Below are 17,568 nucleotides of genomic sequence, written 5' to 3' on the forward strand. Positions count from 1 at the left end.
TTTGTCCACGCAGTGTACATGAACTGCAATACTCAGAGCAGTGTACCTTTTGCTTCTTTGCTATTTAGATATTTTGGTGATGACGTTCTGTAGCAGTCACAGACGTCCACGTCTCCCTGGTGAGAACTCTACATGCACGCTATAACAGTTCCCTCTTCCTTCTGCAGCTTCCCCATCTTTGAGAACCCCTACCCGATGGACATCCACGAGTCTCCTGTCACCTGTACGGCTTACTTCGCTGAGTGCCCTCCTGACATCATCCCCATCCTCTACTCCATAGGGGCCAAGCAGAAGAAGACTGGCTACAGCCACAAGGTACGCTACAGGTCATAGGTCAGACAAGATGGCCGAAGCAAAAAAAAAAAAAAAACTCAATTACGTCCTGCATTTTTCAGTTCATGACCTGCTGTTTCTTACAATCCATGACCACCTGTTTAATTGATGACAGGAGTGGCCAGTGAGCGGTGGCACATGGACACTAGGCTCACAGACCTACCCAGAGATCATCGTCACAGGGTAAGTCAGTGGGTTCCATGCTGTTGGATGGAGACTTTTTTTATTTTTATTTAAAGCTTGGCCACTGCGCACACACTCGTTGAAACAACGTCGTTTCCACGTCATTTCAATGAAAGGACCTGGAACCAATGTGGAATAAGCGTAGAATTGACATCTGTTCCCAGTAGGTGTGAACAAACATTGAGTCACTGGTTCTATTTATTCGGACAGGATGTAGTAAAGTTTTCCTCTACTCCTCTGGTGTTTATCATCAGTAAAAGCATTAGAGCGGGAATGTTTAATTCTGCTACAGTTTTAGAAACGGACTGTGCTCTTGACATTTTTCCCTGTCTTTGATCCTTTCTGCAGACACGCAGACGGAACCGTAAAGTTTTGGGACGCCTCTGCTAGTAAGTTCTCTCCCTCCGCCCTTTCTTATTCTGAATGTCGGCAATAATCTCTAACACCTGTCGTGTACGATTACATAACGTGGTGGTAGTAGAGTAAAGTCAAGTCAAGTAGGCGGTGCTTACTCTTGTCCTGTTTCGCGTATGGGTGACCTGCACAAGTGTGAAGTGGAGGTGTATTTTTGTTTGCCTTTCCGACACCCCTGAGACACCCTCGGAGAGTGTGGGTCATGGCCAGGTATCAGCCACTATTGACAGCGACCCTGGCGCAAATAGGGTTAAGTGCCTTGCTCAAGGACAGATCGGCAGATTTTTCACCTAGTCCGCGCAGGAATTTCGAACGAGCAACCTTTCGGTTACTGGCCCAATGCTATTACCGCTAGGCTATTCGTCGCCCCATAATAACTAAATTCATCCATTTATAAACGTCCTCTCACTGTCAACTGCGTTTATTTTCAGAAAACTTAACATGTGTAAATATTTGTATGAACATAACAAGATTCAACAACTGAGACATAAACTGAACAAGTGCCACAGACATGTGACTAACAGAAATGGAATAATGTGTCCCTGAACAAAGGGGGGTCAAAATGAAAAGTATCAGTCAGTACCTGGTGTGGCCACCAGCTGCATTAAGTACTGCAGCGCATCTCCTCATGGACGGCACCAGATTTGCCAGTTATTGCTGTGAGATGTTATCCCACTCTTCCACCAAGGCACCTGCAAGTTCCCAGACATTTCTGGGGGGAATGGCCCTAGCCCTCACCCTCCAATCCAACAGGTCCCAGATGTGCTCGATGGGATTGAGATCCGGGGTCTTTGCTGGCCATGGCAGAATGGCAGAATACTGACATGGCAGAATACTGACTTGCTGTCTTGCTGGAAATCACACACAGGACGAGCAGTATGGCTGGTGGCATTGTCATGCTGGAGGTTCATGTCAGGATGAGCCTGGAGGAAGAGTACCACATGAGGGAGGAGGTTGTCTTCCCTGTAACACACAGCGTTGAGATTGTTGCAATGACAACAAGCTCAGTCTGATGATGCTTTGACACACCGCCCCAGACAATGACGGACCCTCCACCTCCAAATCGATCACACTCCAGAGTACAGGCCTCAGTGTAACGCTCATTCCTTCGACGATAAACGCAAATCCGACCATCACCCCTGGTGAGACAAAACCGCGACTCGTCAGAGAAGAGCACTTTTTGCCAGTCCCGTCTGGTCCAGTGACGGTGGGTTGTTGCCATCCTGTCCCTGCCCCGCAGGTGTGATGTTTTGATGTACCGATCCTGTGCAGGTGTTGTTACACGTGGTCTGCCACTGCGAGGGCGATCAGCTGTCCGTCCTGTCTCCCTGTAGCGCTGTCGTAGGCGTCTCACAGTACGGACATGGCAATTTATTGCCCTGGCCACAGCTGCAGTCCTCATGCCTCCTTGCAGCATGCCTAAGGCATGTTCACGCAGATGAGCAGGGACCCTGGGCATCTTTCTTTTGGTGTTTTTCAGAGTCAGTAGAAAGGCCTCTTAGTGTCCTACGTTTTCATAACTGTGACCTTAATTGCCTACCGTCTAAGTTGTAAGTGTCTTAACGACTGTTCCATAGGTACATGTTCATTAATTGTTTATGGTTCATTGAGCAAGCATGGGAAACAGTGTTTAAACCCTTTACAATGAAGATCTGTGAGGTTATTTGGATTTTTACATATACTGTAAACCCTATTCCCTTTAGGCCCTGGTCAAAAGTAGTGCACTACAAAGGGAATAGTGTGCCATTTGGAACGCAATCTATATACCTCCCTGTCTTGTGTGACCAGTTACACTGCAGATGCTGTACAAGCTGAAGACGTCCAAGGTGTTTGAGAAGCCCAAGGCAGGAGAGGGTCGGGCGGGCGAGCTGGTAGAGGAGGACCCCTACGCCGTTCAGATGGTCAGCTGGTGCCCACATAGCCGTCTCTTCTGTGTGGTGGGCATTTCTGCCCACGTCATCCTCTACCGGTTCAGCAAACACGACGCCAACACGCAGATAGTGGTGAGTGGATGAGAGATGTTTCCAAACCCGCTTCCCAAGTTATTTCACATTCCACAGTTGTTTTACCACCAGAACACCTGATTTTAACGTATACAGGGCTTGAGGGTTAGTTTACTTGTTTTGTGAGGTATGCCAGTGAGTATGCTTGCTATATCAGTCCCAGCAAATCTCTGCATCTATGTGTGTGTGCATGTGTTTGACAGTCACTAGAGGTGCGCCTGCAGTTTGATTCAGAGGACGTCATCTCCCCGTCAGAGGCAGAGAACAACCCGTGTTTCTCGGACCCCAGTTCCCACTCCCCCCAGCCGCCCGGTAGCCCTGGCAGTGGCACACAGGACAGCCTCCCCTGCCTCAAGTGAGTCACTCCTGTCAGCCACCTCAACTGGCTCCACCTGAAAAACCCGATTTACGCAGAGTTCCTAAGAAAATGCAGACGATATATTGAACAACAGCGTCCGGACGAGTGAATCGATATGCATCACACGTCCAATCTCTCCCTTTCTCCTTCTAACTCTCAAGCTCCCCTCGCTCTTAACAATCTCCTTCAACTCTCTTTCTATCTCTACCTCTCCCGTTCTCCCCTCCTCCCTCCCCCTTTCCCTCCATCCTCTCCCTCCCCGTCCTGCTCTGTATGTCAGGGTGAAGAGTCGTCCAGTGCGGATGCCCCCGGGGTACCAGGCTGAGATGGTGGTGCAGCTGCAGTGGGTGGATGGAGAGCCCCCCCAGCAGATCACCAGCCTGGACATCAACTCTGCCTACGGCCTGTGAGTGACCTTGTACTCTCTATGTGTCTCAGTGCCCTGACTACCTTTCACTTCCACGCTCACACCATCCATCTCTCACTCTCTTTCTCCAGCTCTCGCTTCATCTCTCCCCCCTCCACTCCATGTCTGTTCCCTGCTCTTTCATGTTCCCGCCTTCCCTTTCCCTCTATCGCTCTCTGTCTTTCTTTCTCTTTGTCTATCTGTATCACACAATCCATATTTTTTTTTACACCCCCCCCCCCCACACTCTCTCTATCTCCCCGTATTTCCCTCTCTCTTACCTCCTCTCTCCCTCTTTGTCTCTCTCTCTCTCTGTCTGAGCTGCGCCTCTTGATTGTTGTCAGGCTTCTTTTGTCTTCAAAGTGATTCACATCATATCCTTCTCATTTTCCACCTCTCAAGCAAAACACTGTTTTATTCATCAGCCCAGCTACTATTTTCTAATAAATGGAATAAAGTATTCGCCTAAATACACAGCATGAAATTAATGTTATTTTTCTGCCTCACCCGGATACATTTTTCATAACACTCAGTTCCCATCTATGATTCAAGTGTAGCAGAGGGAAACGGTAATCAGTAAAACATGATTAAAAGGTAGAAAATGCAGCTTGTATGGTTTGCTGGGAAGATAACCTGCTTTGACAGAGGAGAGAATATTTGTTTGCTTTTTCTCTACAGTTAATCAATAGACAGCCTCAAGGCCATTTACAAACTTCTGTTCTGAATGGCAGAGTTGGTCGAAAAATCCGATAAATTCGCAGCTCTTTAAAAACAAAAGAGTCTACATTACTGGGGGAATACACGGAAAAGGTCACTAACCCCTGAGAAGCTATTAACATTTTCAAGTGTGTTTGAGTCATCTCTTCCGTGTGTCTTCCCCAGGCGCTTTTAGGCCTACACTCAACACACACACCCTGGGGATATGTTACAGTGGTATTTAGAAGCAATATATTGAGCCGGATTCCAAGTGATGTTGGTTCTAGTGTGGACATTGTAACGTTGGTCGCATGCTGAAGTTGTTTTCTGGAACTAGAATGACAGGTAGTCTAGCAGTTAGAACATTGGGCTTTCGGTTGCTGGTTTGAGTCCCTGCGCCAACAAGGTGAAAAGTCTGGCGAAGTGCCCTTGAGCAAGGCACTTAACCCTAATTGCTCCAGGGTCCCCTTTGATAATGGCAGAGCCTGGCCGTGAACCCACTCTCTGAGTTGGGATATGCAAAAAGAAGATATCCAATCCACATGTGTATTAATACACACTTGTACATGTGTGAAATGGGACAAATATAAGCACCCGCCGAAGTATTATTATAAGTCTTCCTACAGTATTTCAGGCATGCTGTTGATTGGCAATGTAGTATTGGTATGCTGGTCATCATGCTTCTCAGTACACAGGGATGTTGTTGCCACAATACAGGAAATTGTGGGGGAAACGTACCACTTTCCATTTTAAGTGATTCCATGTGTAAGAATCCCTGATGTAATCTCTGATTCTGTGATCTCTGAATAATGTATGTATGGGAAAAGATGCCTCATATTTTTTTTGTGTGTTTCCTGAACAGACGAGCTTCTGGTAAATTGTATTATACTATAGATAGGAATTATTCTTCAGGCTATGGGTTTCGAATCTCGAACCGTTTTCTCCCTTCAGTTTCACACTAACTAGGTAGTGGCTGGTTCTCACTCTCTTCTCCTCTGTGTGTGTGTGTGTGTGTGTGTGTGTGTGTGTGTGTGTGTGTGTGTGTGTGTGTGTGTGTGTGTGTGTGTGTGTGTGTGTGTGTGTGTGTGTGTGTGTGTCAGCCTAGCGTTTGGGAACTGTAATGGTCTAACGGTGGTGGACTTCCTTCAGAAGACGATCCTGATGTGTATGGGCACACTGGACCTGTACGGAGCCGCAGACCCCTACCAACGACTCACACGCTCCCCACGCAAGAACAGACAGTCCACCTCAGGTAGGGGAACACCCACACATACATACAAACTCATATGCACATTAACATAAACACATGTATTGGTATGTTTGCGCACACAGACATACAGTGCATTCGGGAAGTATGCAGACCCCTTGACTTTTTCAACATCTTGTTACCTTACTGCCTTGTTCTAAAATTGATCAAATATTTTTTTTTTCTTGGCAATCGACACAGAATACCCCATAATGACGAAGCAAAACAGGTTTTTAGACATGTTTGCAAATGTATAAAAAAACAAAAACAGGAATAGCTTATTTACTTAACTATTCAGACTCTTTGCTATGAGACTCGAAATGGAGCTCAGTTGCACCCTGTTTCCATTGATCATCCTTGAGATGTTTCTCCAATCAGTTGATTGGAGTCCACCTGTGGTAAATTCAATTGATTGGACATGATTTGGAAAGTCAAACACCTGTCTATAGAAGGTCCCACAGTTGACAGTGCATGTCAGAGGAAAAACCAAGCCATGAGGTAGAAGGAATTGTCCGTAGAGCTCCGAGACAGGATTGGTCAGGGAAGTGACCAAGAACCCAATGGTCACTCTGACAGAGCTCCAGAGTTCCTCTGTGGAGATGGGAGAACCTTCCAAAAGGACAACCATCTCTGCAGCCCTCCACCAATCAGGCCTTTATGGTAGAGTGGCCAGACGGAAGCCACTCCTCAGTAAAAGGCACATGACAGCCCGCATGGAGTTTGCCAAAAGGCAAACTTTCCGAATGCACTGTATCAAGAATTCTCTCTCGCTCTCTGTCTCTGTCTGTCTCTCTCTCTCACACACCTTTTCTTTTGCATTCGTTACGACCTTAGTCTCCAATTCTGTCTCTCTATCTTATCTGTCCATTCCTTCTCGTTCCTGTCTCTTTTCCTAACCTCTCTGTATCCCTACAGTACAGACATGCATACAGTACATGTGCAAAATAAAAAAAAAATAAAAAAAAAACACACACAACTGTTCACAAACAGCCACGTGAGGTGCATGCGACAGGCTGCATTCCGCGGGAGCATCATGTGCATGTTGTGGTTCTTTCTGTTAGTCCGGCTTCAGCACTACTCTAAGATAAGTCACAGAAGCTTTCCTGAGACTGACACCCTTCTGAGTACTACTAATCTGGACCGGTGCCGGTACACCCTGTGACTACATCACTCCTCCCAGCCCCCTCCACCCTCCCACTACACACACATGCGTATGCACATGCCTGCAGACCCACAGACAGACACAGATGCAGTGCCCTGGCCGTCGGTGCATTTTCTGAGGAAAACCCACAAGAACTTAAAAGTAGAGAAAAGGTTGAGAATAACTTCGGAGGCATAACCTTTGTATTGTTTTCCTGAAGGACAGTTTAATGTACATTTTAAACCCTCCTCGCGCTCTTGGAAAGGCTTTTTTATCTTGTGAAAACTCCCACAAGTATACCTGAAGAAGCCTTCCATGTATTCAGGACTTTGTTTGGCAGCGGTGGAGGTAGGAGGAGGATGACTCTGGGCTTTGAGTCCTTCTCTCCTTTGGTGTTGCGCAAGAGCTTTTATAGAGCGATGGGACTATTCTCTGCTTCAGTGAAGTCTCCCAGGGTAGCCTTAGTCAGATCAATCAGTCTCTTTTAGAAGAGAGAAAAGAGAGGGGTAGAAAGGGCTGCTCTCGCCCCTGAAGTTGCTACTTTTCTCCTTTTCAGTAATGGCCAGCTTGACTCACGTTCACGTTGCTTATCTGCATAGTCAAATAAAGGTTAAGAGAATAAAAACATGCAAACACTGAGTATGATGTCCTTTAGCTGTTGTCCGTACCACATGTCTATGTGAATAGGACTATATGTGTTTTCATCTCACATAAGTAGACGTTTTAGTGTTGGTTTTATTGCAGTATTGCACTTTTCTTACACTCAATTCCAATTGATAAACAATGCTTTTCCAGAAATACAATTGTACATCAACTTTGCCCAATCAGCAAGTTGCACAAGTAATGCTAATTGGACATTGGGAAGGTGGACTGGGTTTGTCCTTATTTTCCCCCACACTACTAGGTTTCTGTCTATTCCTGTACAATGCTTTTTCATTTTGTGATAAGTAGGATCAGTTACTGTTTGGGGTTGGAACCTGGGTTGCTCTGTTCTCCTTTACACTAACTGGGTTGCTGCTTGCCTTCACTTTATTTTTCACTCTGGGCCTTTGTGTTCTTCTCTCTCTCCCTCCTCCTCATCCCTCTCTTTTGGTGACTGTGGCTGCTGGTGTGGGCATGTGGGCCTGCCTGCAGACTTTTGCATGCGTGGCCTGTCTCACTTTTATTCAGATTCAAAGAAAAGGATCCGTACGTCCTATCAGAGTAAGTCAGGCCATCCTCAAGGCAAGGAGACTGGGGAGGGAGACAAGGGGACAAGGGAAGAAGGGACCAAGGGAACAGAGACGCAAGAGGATTATGGCAAGGGGACGTACTGGAGAGATGATTGGAATGACATTGATTGTTTCTGAAACAGCTCTGAAACAAATCCCAGTGGCACAGCCATTATTGAATCAAATGCCAGTGCTTTATCAAAACCTATGAATTATTTAATCATATTCCAGTTATGTCAATATAGTATGTCCTTTTGCCAAGGGTCCCCTTTTATGAAGTGACTAAATGTCAAAAAGCCATGACACTGTATACATTGTAAATGCAGCACAGAGATTTGCGTGAGTAAACGTTCAATCATGACATAGACATCCAGACATCATATAACTACTATGTGGACTAGCCGAGTAAAAGTTTTTATTTTTATTAATAAATGATTTGAGACATTGAATCAAAATTGACTTTGTTTTATTTCACAACTTCAAGAACCAAGCATTCATTTGATTAATTACTTCAAATGAAACATTTCAGGCTTTCGTTTCCCTATGGTTGATCAGAGTCATAAATGTATTAAAACACTACATCTGAGTTTTGTCCCAGCACAGTTACTCAGTTAGAACAGTGCACATTTTCCACATTTCAAGACATTCAACTGAAAGTTTCGGTAAAAGACTCCAGTTTAGATTTCACATGAGATTTTTGGTTTTTACTAGCTTTAAGATCAACTTGATCGCGCTGCGACGAGGTCTTTGTCTCTTTATCATCTGTGTGTATCTGTTTGAATGAGGCTTGTGCTGCATACAGTATGTTTAAATACATTTGTCATTACTTCAACGTTCAGATGTCAATCATAGGGCAATGTAGGCCCAACCCCTCTAAGCCTGGTTCCTCTCTAAGATTCTTCCTAGGTTCCTGCATCATAAGGAGTTTTTCCTGGCCACTGTGCATCTGCCTCTGCATTGCTTGCTCTTTGGGGTTATAGGCTGGGTATCTGTAAAGTACTTTGTGACAAGTGCTGATGTAAAAATGGCTTTAGAAAATCAATGTGATTCATTGAAGAGCAAACAATGAAAATGATTGAGTTGGGTCATATCTGATGCGCTGACATTACAGGCCTAGGGCTGAATACTCAGCCAAACTCTGCAGTGCAGGCCTCATGTCCTGTGGTGTTCATTGCCATACATGCTGGTAGTGAACTAAGCTGATCCTGAGCTTCAACACAGACGGAAATTATTCACGTTGAACTTTTAGCTATAGCTATATTGAGCTGTGTGGCCTCTGCAGACCACGGTATATGTAAAGCTATATTGAGCTGTGTTGCCTCTGCAGACCACTGTATAAGTAAAGCCATATTGAGCTGTGTGACCTCTGTAGACCACGGTATAAGTAAAGAAACGGAAGATGGGACTACTTCAGAGGTGTCCAATTTCTATATATCTGAAATTGACGCACGCTATAGAATGCCTTTCTAGCCAATCAGAATCCTGTATTAAACAATGCTGTGGTATAAATGATCATCATGTATGGGGGGAAAACTTCCTGAATCTTGTGTGTTGCGTCAGGATCAGAGTGGTCCGCCTCAGCAACGGACAACGTTATGCTACTGATGACTGTATGTTGTGTCTCCATGGCAACAGATGCTGTTACGGCACTGTCAACTGTCTGTTATATCACCATGCTTTCTTTATATGACCATGACTGAAGAGTCTCTCTCTATCCCACGTTCTCCTCCTCCTCCTCATCCTGTTGGAATCTGATTGGCTGCGACAGGCCTTACAGAACTCTCCGATAACCAGGTATCCATGGACATGGAGAAAAGCAAGTCACCCACCTCAGGTAACGCCACACACACACACACACACACACACTCTCTCTCTCCACCCAACTCACTTCACAGGATTGTTACATCTGATCAAAGCTGAAGGTCGCACTGGGATGCCGGTCGGTTTCAGCAAGAACCTAGCCTCAGGGTATGGACTCTGTACCTGTCACTGGGGAATGGACACTTTACCTTTGGGGCATCACTTTAACTTGAAGTGAATGGTAACTGTATTAACATATCAACCTGGAAGGATACTTCTTAAAGTGTTCCCAGCTAGCACATAACAAACCATATGTTTCTTAGAGCTTGGTGAGAGTGTGGTTATTTAGCATTCTATGGTAAACCCTTACCACAACGTCCTTGGAAAGGATAGTTGCATTGCTTTGGAGCATGGTCAGGAGATTTAACCCTTTGACGCGTGCGATCACATATTTGTGATCGTTGTTCAGTGGTCCCTGCAGCATCGCAACGCAAATATGTGATTGGGACAGTAGCAACAGAACGTATGATGCAGCAAACGCCTCTAAACAGCCTTGTTGTCTGAAAAGCATCTAAACAATGTTTAGTACTGATGGGAAATAAAAGGTAAATGTGACCTTCATCATCCAAGCATCAGACGGACCACATCCTCAACCAGACATAAACCAGTCTAAATATCAGGTGGTGCTGACAAAAACAAAAAACAAACATAAGTTAGCAACTTAACAGCTAAGCTAACAGCCGCTAAATTCTTTATGATGGCAGCCATGTTTGTTTATGTATGACAAGCAAAAACTCCCTAATCCTAGAAGGCCACTCACTATAAGAAGCAAATAAATGTCTAAGTCAAAGATGGCTGTGCAAACTTTGTTTGGCAACTTTTCAGCATATTACAAATCTTCAATGTACTTGTTACAGTGTATACCAGAACCGGAGCACATTACTTGACAAGTCGTTTACAGTTTTTGACAAATCACAAAGCAAATTAAACGTTATATTCTCACAGAGCATCACCCCACATACAAGCCTGCTGCCTAGCCTAACTGTAACGCGAAGGGTTGCCAGATATGGATGAAATAATTGTATGGTTTTTTTTTTTTATGTGTGGAGGGTTTTCAAGTCTATGGGGGGTAGAAATGGGGGAAGATATTATCGGGGGATATGATGCAGGAAATATTACTATGATGTAGGATTTATCAATAAATGGGGGCAAACACAGGAGAAGTTTCTAAGCTAACATAAAAACATTTTTTAAAAACCTGGAAAGGGAAATTAGAGCTGGCAAGCCTGAGGTACCTTAGTTACAATCTGATGCCGCGTTCAAAACAACTGGGAACTAGGAATTTGGAACTCTCAGACTTCCGACTTTAGTGTGTTCAAGACAACTGGGAACTCAGAAAAAAAAACTCTGACTGTGGAAAAATTGATTTGAATGGTCATCTAACTCGAAATTCGAACTCGGGAATTCTGTCAATTTTCTTGAGTTCCAATTTTCCGACCTGAAACTTCCCAGTTGCACCATAAAGTTCCCGGTTGCCCCAAAAACCAGTGTGCACCTTCCCTTCACCTCGTTTTGTTATAACATCTTTGGTCTGACAGACACTTATGTGACAACCAGAATGCATTGTATGATGCCAACAAACATGGCACCACAAGTATCTGGGAAATAGCTTTGCATTATTATTACTTTGCTAATTATAATCCGTGCAACCTTCACAAAATTATTTGACATATGTGTCCATTATAATCTATGCAAGAATCGGAATGCATGATTTGTCACCAGTACTTGAAAACGTGAATAAAACAGTAAATACATTATGCTCCATACATAAAGAATGCTACAGTAGAAATGACAACACCATATGCAGAAAATAAGCCCGTACTTTGATAGGAACGCCCACACATGTCCAAAGTTATTATTTGTAAAGGAAACAACAATAAAGTCAATGAGGGGCAGCCAGAAAATGTGCTGTAGGAAAAAGGTTTGTGCCTGTTCTGACTAGAGATGGGCAAATGTCTGGATACTTGATCTGGGGAATCACTGGGGAAGTGCCTGGGCTGTCCTCGAAGGGAGAAGTTTGTCTGGCTCAGTAAAGCCTCAAACATAAATTGTCCACAACGGTGAAATGGGCTAATTCTAATGTGAATTAATGAGGATTTCGGAACACACCTCAATTCAAACTGTTTGAAAATAAAACTTGTTAGAAAATCATTTGAAAAATGACAAGTTGAAACATAGCCAGTAGATAATTAGCAGGCAGCGTGCCTTGGTTTGCGTGCTAGGCGGGTTAACTGTCCTGTTGAGTAACAATCCCATTTTGGAACAGTCACGCGAATAAATAAATAAAAAACTGTTTGAGATATTTGGAACTCACAGGGAAAAGGTTAATGAGTGCTTTTTTCCTTTGAAATGTTTTTGATTTGAATAGGTTCAAATGAACAGCATTGTATGAGTTAAAAACATGGCATGCTAGCTCCCTCCTGGTGGCACAGTAGACTAACACCACCTTTTTCACCATTTTTCACCATTCTTTTTTTTTAAGAGACACCAACCTTGTATCTGAAGTGTTTCTAGGTAGTTGACTAGTTGGCTAGCCTCCCGGTAAAAAAAAAATACTTGCCCGTCAACTTATCATTGCGTAGCCCGGTGCGCCCTCCTGTAGACGCTTAAAAATAGTTCTTCACCAACATCTTCTTCATTGTTGAAACCAAATAATGTCTCATTGTTTGTTTTACAGATTACTGTCATGTTTTGAGTAGATACCAGTTTAATACTAACATATAGAGGAGTATGAATAATTTAGGGAAGAAGTTGTATGTTAAATGATGTGTGATCTTTCGCTCGGTCGAATTTTACAATAAACAGCGATTCTTTTACACAATAAAAGAAACGTCATTTCACTGTCAACTGCGTTTATTATCAGAAAACGTAACATGTGTAAATGTTTGTATGAACATAACAAGATTCAACAACTGAGACATAAACTGAACAAGTGCCACAGACATGTGGCTAACAGAAATTGAATAATGTGTCCCTGAACAAGGGGGGGGGGGGTCAAAATTGAGATCCAGGCTCTTTGCTGGCCATGGCAGAACACTGACATTCCTGTCTTGTAGGAAATCACGCACAGAACGACTAGTATGGCTGGTGGCATTGTCATGCTGGAGGGTCATTGTAGGTTGAGTCTGCAGGAAGGGTACCACATGAGAGAAGAGGATGTCTTCCCTGTAACACACACTGCAATGACAACAAGCTCAGTCCAATGATGCTGTGACATACCGCCCCAGACCATGACAGACCCTCCACCTCCAAATCAATCAATCATCAGGGTTTGTGCCCATAGGCGACATTGTTGCCGGTGATGTCTGGTGAGGACCTGCCTTACAACAGGCCTACTAGCCCTCAGTCCCTCAGCCTATTGCGGACAGTCTGAGCACTGATGGAGGGATTGTGCATTCCTGGTGTAACTCAGGCAGTTGTTGTTGCCATCCTGTACCTGTCCCGCAGGTGTGATGTTTTGATGTACCGATCCTGTGCAGGTGTTGTTACACGTGGTCTGCCACTGCGAGGACGATCAGCTGTCTGTCCTGTCTCCCTGTAGCTCTGTCTTAGGCGTCTCACAGTACGGACATTGCAATTCATTGCCCTGGCCACATCTGCAGTCCTCATGCCTCCTTGCAGCATGCCTAAGGCACGTTCACACAGATGAGCAGGGACCCTGGGCATCTTTCGTTTGGTGTTTTACAGAGTCAGTAGAAAGGCCTCTTTAGTGTCCTATGTTTTCATAACTGTGATCTTAATTGCCTACCGTCTGTAACCTGTTAGTGCATGTTCATTAATTGTTTATGGTTCATTGAACAAGCATGTGAAACAATGTTTAAACTCTTTACAATGAAGATCTGTGAAGTTATTTAGATTTTTACGAATTATCTTTGAAAGACAGGGTCCTGAAAAAGGGACGTATCTTTTTTTGCTGAGTTTATACAGTGGGGAGAACAAGTATTTGATACACTGCCGATTTTGCAGGTTTTCCTACTTACAAAGCATGTAGACGTCTGTAATTTCTATCATAGGTACACTTCAACTGTGAGAGACGGAATCTAAAACAAAAATCCAGAAAATCACATTGTATGATTTTTAAGTAATTAATTTGCATTTTATTGCATGACATAAGTATTTGATACATCAGAAAAGCAGAACTTAATATTTGGTACAGAAACCTAGTAGTAGTAGAAACCTGTAGTTCTTGACCAGGTTTGCACACACTGCAGCAGGGATTTTGGCCCACTCCTTAATACAGACCTTCTCCAGATCCTAACAGGTTTTGGGGCTGTCACTGGGCAATACGGACTTTCAGCTCCCACCAAAGATTTTCTATTGGGTTCAGGTCTGGAGACTGGCTAGGCCACTCCAGGACCTTGGGATGCTTCTTACGGAGCCACTCCGTAGTTGCCCTGGCTGTGTGTTTCGGGTCGGTGTCATGCTGGAAGACCCAGCCACGACCCATCTTCAATGCTCTTACTGAGGGTAGGAGGTTGTTGGCCAAGATCTCGCGATACATAGCCCCATCCATCCTCCCCTCAATACGGTGCAGTCGTCCTTTCCCCTTTGCAGAAAAGCATCCCCAAAGAATGATGTTTCCACCTCCATGCTTTATGGTTGGGATGGTGTTCTTGGGGTTGTACTCATCCTTCTTCTTCCTCCAAACACGGCGAGTGGAGTTTAGACCAAAAAGCTCTATTTTTGTCTCATCAGACCACATGACCTTCTCCCATTCCTCCTCTGGATCATCCAGATGGTCATTGGCAAACTTCAGACGGGGCTGGACATGCGCTGGCTTGAGCAGGGGGCCCTTGAGTGCGCTGCAGGATTTTAATCCATGACGGCGTAGTGTGTTACTAATGGTTTTCTTTGAGACTGTGGTCCCAGCTCTCTTCAGGTCATTGACCAGGTCCTGCCGTGTAGTTCTGGGCTGATCCCTCACCTTCCTCATGATCATCGATGCTCCACGAGGTGAGATCTTGCATGGAGCCCCAGACCGTCATCTTGAACTTCTTCCATTTTCTAATAATTGCGCCAACTGTTGTTGCCTTCTCACCAAGCTGCTTGCCTATTGTCCTGTAGCCCATCCCACCCTTGTGCCGGTCTACAATTTTATCCCTGATGTCCTTACACAGCTCTCTGGTCTTGGCCATTGTGAAGAGGTTGTAGTCTGTTTGATTGAGTGTGTGGACAGGTGTCTTTTATACAGCTAACGAGTTCAAACAGGTGCAGTTAATACAGGTAATGAGTGGAGAACAGGAAACGTACAATTATTTTCCAGTCCACTTAAATGTTGAGCTCGAAGTGATGAAATTCTCCAAGCGCTAGAGAGTGTCTGAAGTTGAGGGGAAATTAGGTAGTTCTGTTTTTGAGCTGTTCTTGTTGTTTTGTTTTGTGTGGACCCCAGGAAGAGTAGCTGCTGCTTTCGCAACAGCTAATGGGGATCCTAATACAATGCCAAATACCCAAAGTTGTGTCAAGTTGGCTGGATGTCCTTTGGGTGGTAGACCATTCTTGTTACACAAAGGAAACTGTTGAGCGTGAAAAACCCATCAGCACTGCAGTTCTTGACACAAACCGGTGCGCCTGGCGTCTACTACCATGCCTCGTTCAAAAGCACTTATATTTTTTGTATATCCCATTCACCCACTGAACTCACAATCCACGTCTTAATTGTCTCAAGGCTTAAAAATCGTTCTTTAACTTGTCTCCTCTCCTTCATCTACACTGATTAAAGTGGATTTAACAAATGACATCAATAAGGGATCATGGCTATCACCTGGTCAGTCTATCATGGAAAGAGCTTTTGTATACTCGGTGTGTGTGTGTATGTATGTATATATATATATATATATATATATATATATATATATATATATATATATATATAAGGCTCTCTCACAAGGCTCTATATATATATATATACCTCTCTCTCTCTTTCAAATTATTTATATATATATATATATATATATAAATAATTTGAAAGAGAGAGAGAGATAATTAGAGAGAGCAGTGGCCTGCAGGTTTGCTAGATGGATGTGTTAGAGCGAGTAGGTCGGCCAGTAAGGGAGTTTGCTCCAGGCCAGATGCACCAGACTGTTCTGGTGCATCAGAGAATTGGCTTCTCTGTGTGTGTGTGTGTGTGTGTGTGTGTGTGTTTGACAGCGTTACATTTTTTCCCACTGCCCTTCTCCTCCTCTTTATCACTCCCCTCCTCTCCCCTCCCTTTCTCCTCTCTCTGCTCAGACCAAACCAGCTGTGCCTGAGAATGAGCATTGAGAAGGAGCTGGGGCTAAATGTTTAATATTTGTCTTTTTCACACTGAAAAAGGAGGATAGCAAACATTGAGCGGTTGCCTGCAGCTGCTGGGGAGGGAGGGAGGGAGGGAGGGAGGGAGGGAGGGAGGGAGGGAGGGAGGGAGGGAGGGAGGGAGGGAGGGAGGGAGGGATACTGCTGTTGGACTAATGTGTGTGTGATAGGAATACATTGCCAGCCGTGCTGTTAGACCTGCTGTGTTCTCTAGGCTTTGGTTTCCATACAGCCTTGCTTTATACTTGATGTAAGGCCATCTTTATTTCACTGGGAGTATGTGTACATACATGTGTCTGAGTGTGTTTGCGTACATTTTTTTAATATATTTTTTTTACATAGCCTAAGATAGCAGATTCTCAGCAACTTAAGTTTAGACACATGTTCTTCTTCTGTGTAAATATTTGCTTAGTATTTGAATCATCACTTTGCCAGACAGAGCCATCATAACCTATAAATAATGTTCTCACCAGGCCCCAGACATTAAATCTATAACGGAATGTATGGAAGGGGGCTGATTAATGGTGTCAACCAAGCCCCGTAATGTCTGTTACGGTGATGTCACTGTGTTTGATGTGTTCCTCTTAGGAGCGCGCCACACGTTGCTCTGTCTGCGCGGGTCACTTAGTGCTGACGCGCCGACAGGGGACGGAGAAAGAAGTGTCAATTGGCATGTACTCAAGCAGACAGCTATTTAACCAGCATCTTATTTTGCAGGAAGCAAGAATCCACTTGAACTCTCAAACCTGTCAGTGGAGCGTGAATAACTTGAAATGCTTTGTGGCGTTTGGGAAATGGAAAGAATTCGGGGAAAAAAGAGAATGATGGAGGAGGAGGGAGGGGGTGGTGTGGGGGGTGTGGAGGAAAGGAGTGTGGGATGTTTGTGAAAGCACAGCCATTCTGAAGAAAAACTTTTCCCACCGACTTTTCCCCCGACAGGGATTGATGAGGCCTCGTTTGTTTTTCCTGACGTCATCTTTTCTGCCCGTTATTTACACACTTATTTCCAGAGGCGAATCTACACTCCGGAGCATGTTGTTGTGAATATTTAATGAGTCCATAAAAAAATATGTTTTCCCTGTTTGGAGACGTATGCTTTTGGAAATCAATTTGCCATAAGCGTCTGCATTATGAATGAACATGGCTTCTGATTCGGAGGAAGTAGGACCAGTAAATGTAAGGCCTTGCACAAGGCTCTCTTTCTCTTCCTCCCTCTCTCTCTCTCTGCCTCTCTTTCTCTCTCTCTAGCGTTCTCTCTTTCCATCTTTCTCTCTCTCTCTCTTTCTCTCCCCCCGCTCCTTCTCCCGCTCCCTCCCAGTCCCTCTCTCTCGATCTTTCCATCGCTATCTCTCTCGCCCTGACTGCAGTTTCTCTTGGGTCTATAGGATCTTAGACCTGGCTGACCCTGCCATGTATCCACACGTCT

At 44.4% G+C, this 17,568-nt stretch overlaps 1 protein-coding gene across 1 annotated transcript in view; it reads left to right on the plus strand.

Moving 5' to 3' along the window:
- Nucleotides 1-17,568, plus strand: part of LOC139380471 (syntaxin binding protein 5L) — a 230,080-nt gene that overhangs the window by 182,323 nt on the left and 30,189 nt on the right. The window contains exons 12-20 of the mRNA XM_071123162.1: nt 168-315; nt 449-516; nt 865-905; nt 2,719-2,933; nt 3,137-3,288; nt 3,572-3,697; nt 5,494-5,645; nt 7,915-7,983; nt 9,760-9,825. Coding sequence (XP_070979263.1) covers nt 168-315; nt 449-516; nt 865-905; nt 2,719-2,933; nt 3,137-3,288; nt 3,572-3,697; nt 5,494-5,645; nt 7,915-7,983; nt 9,760-9,825 — 1,037 coding nt within the window. The remainder of the gene's footprint in view (nt 1-167; nt 316-448; nt 517-864; nt 906-2,718; nt 2,934-3,136; nt 3,289-3,571; nt 3,698-5,493; nt 5,646-7,914; nt 7,984-9,759; nt 9,826-17,568) is intronic.

The sequence above is a fragment of the Oncorhynchus clarkii genome, chromosome 22 (genome assembly GCF_045791955.1).
Source record: "Oncorhynchus clarkii lewisi isolate Uvic-CL-2024 chromosome 22, UVic_Ocla_1.0, whole genome shotgun sequence".
In the NCBI taxonomy this organism is placed as follows: Eukaryota; Metazoa; Chordata; class Actinopteri; order Salmoniformes; family Salmonidae; genus Oncorhynchus; species Oncorhynchus clarkii.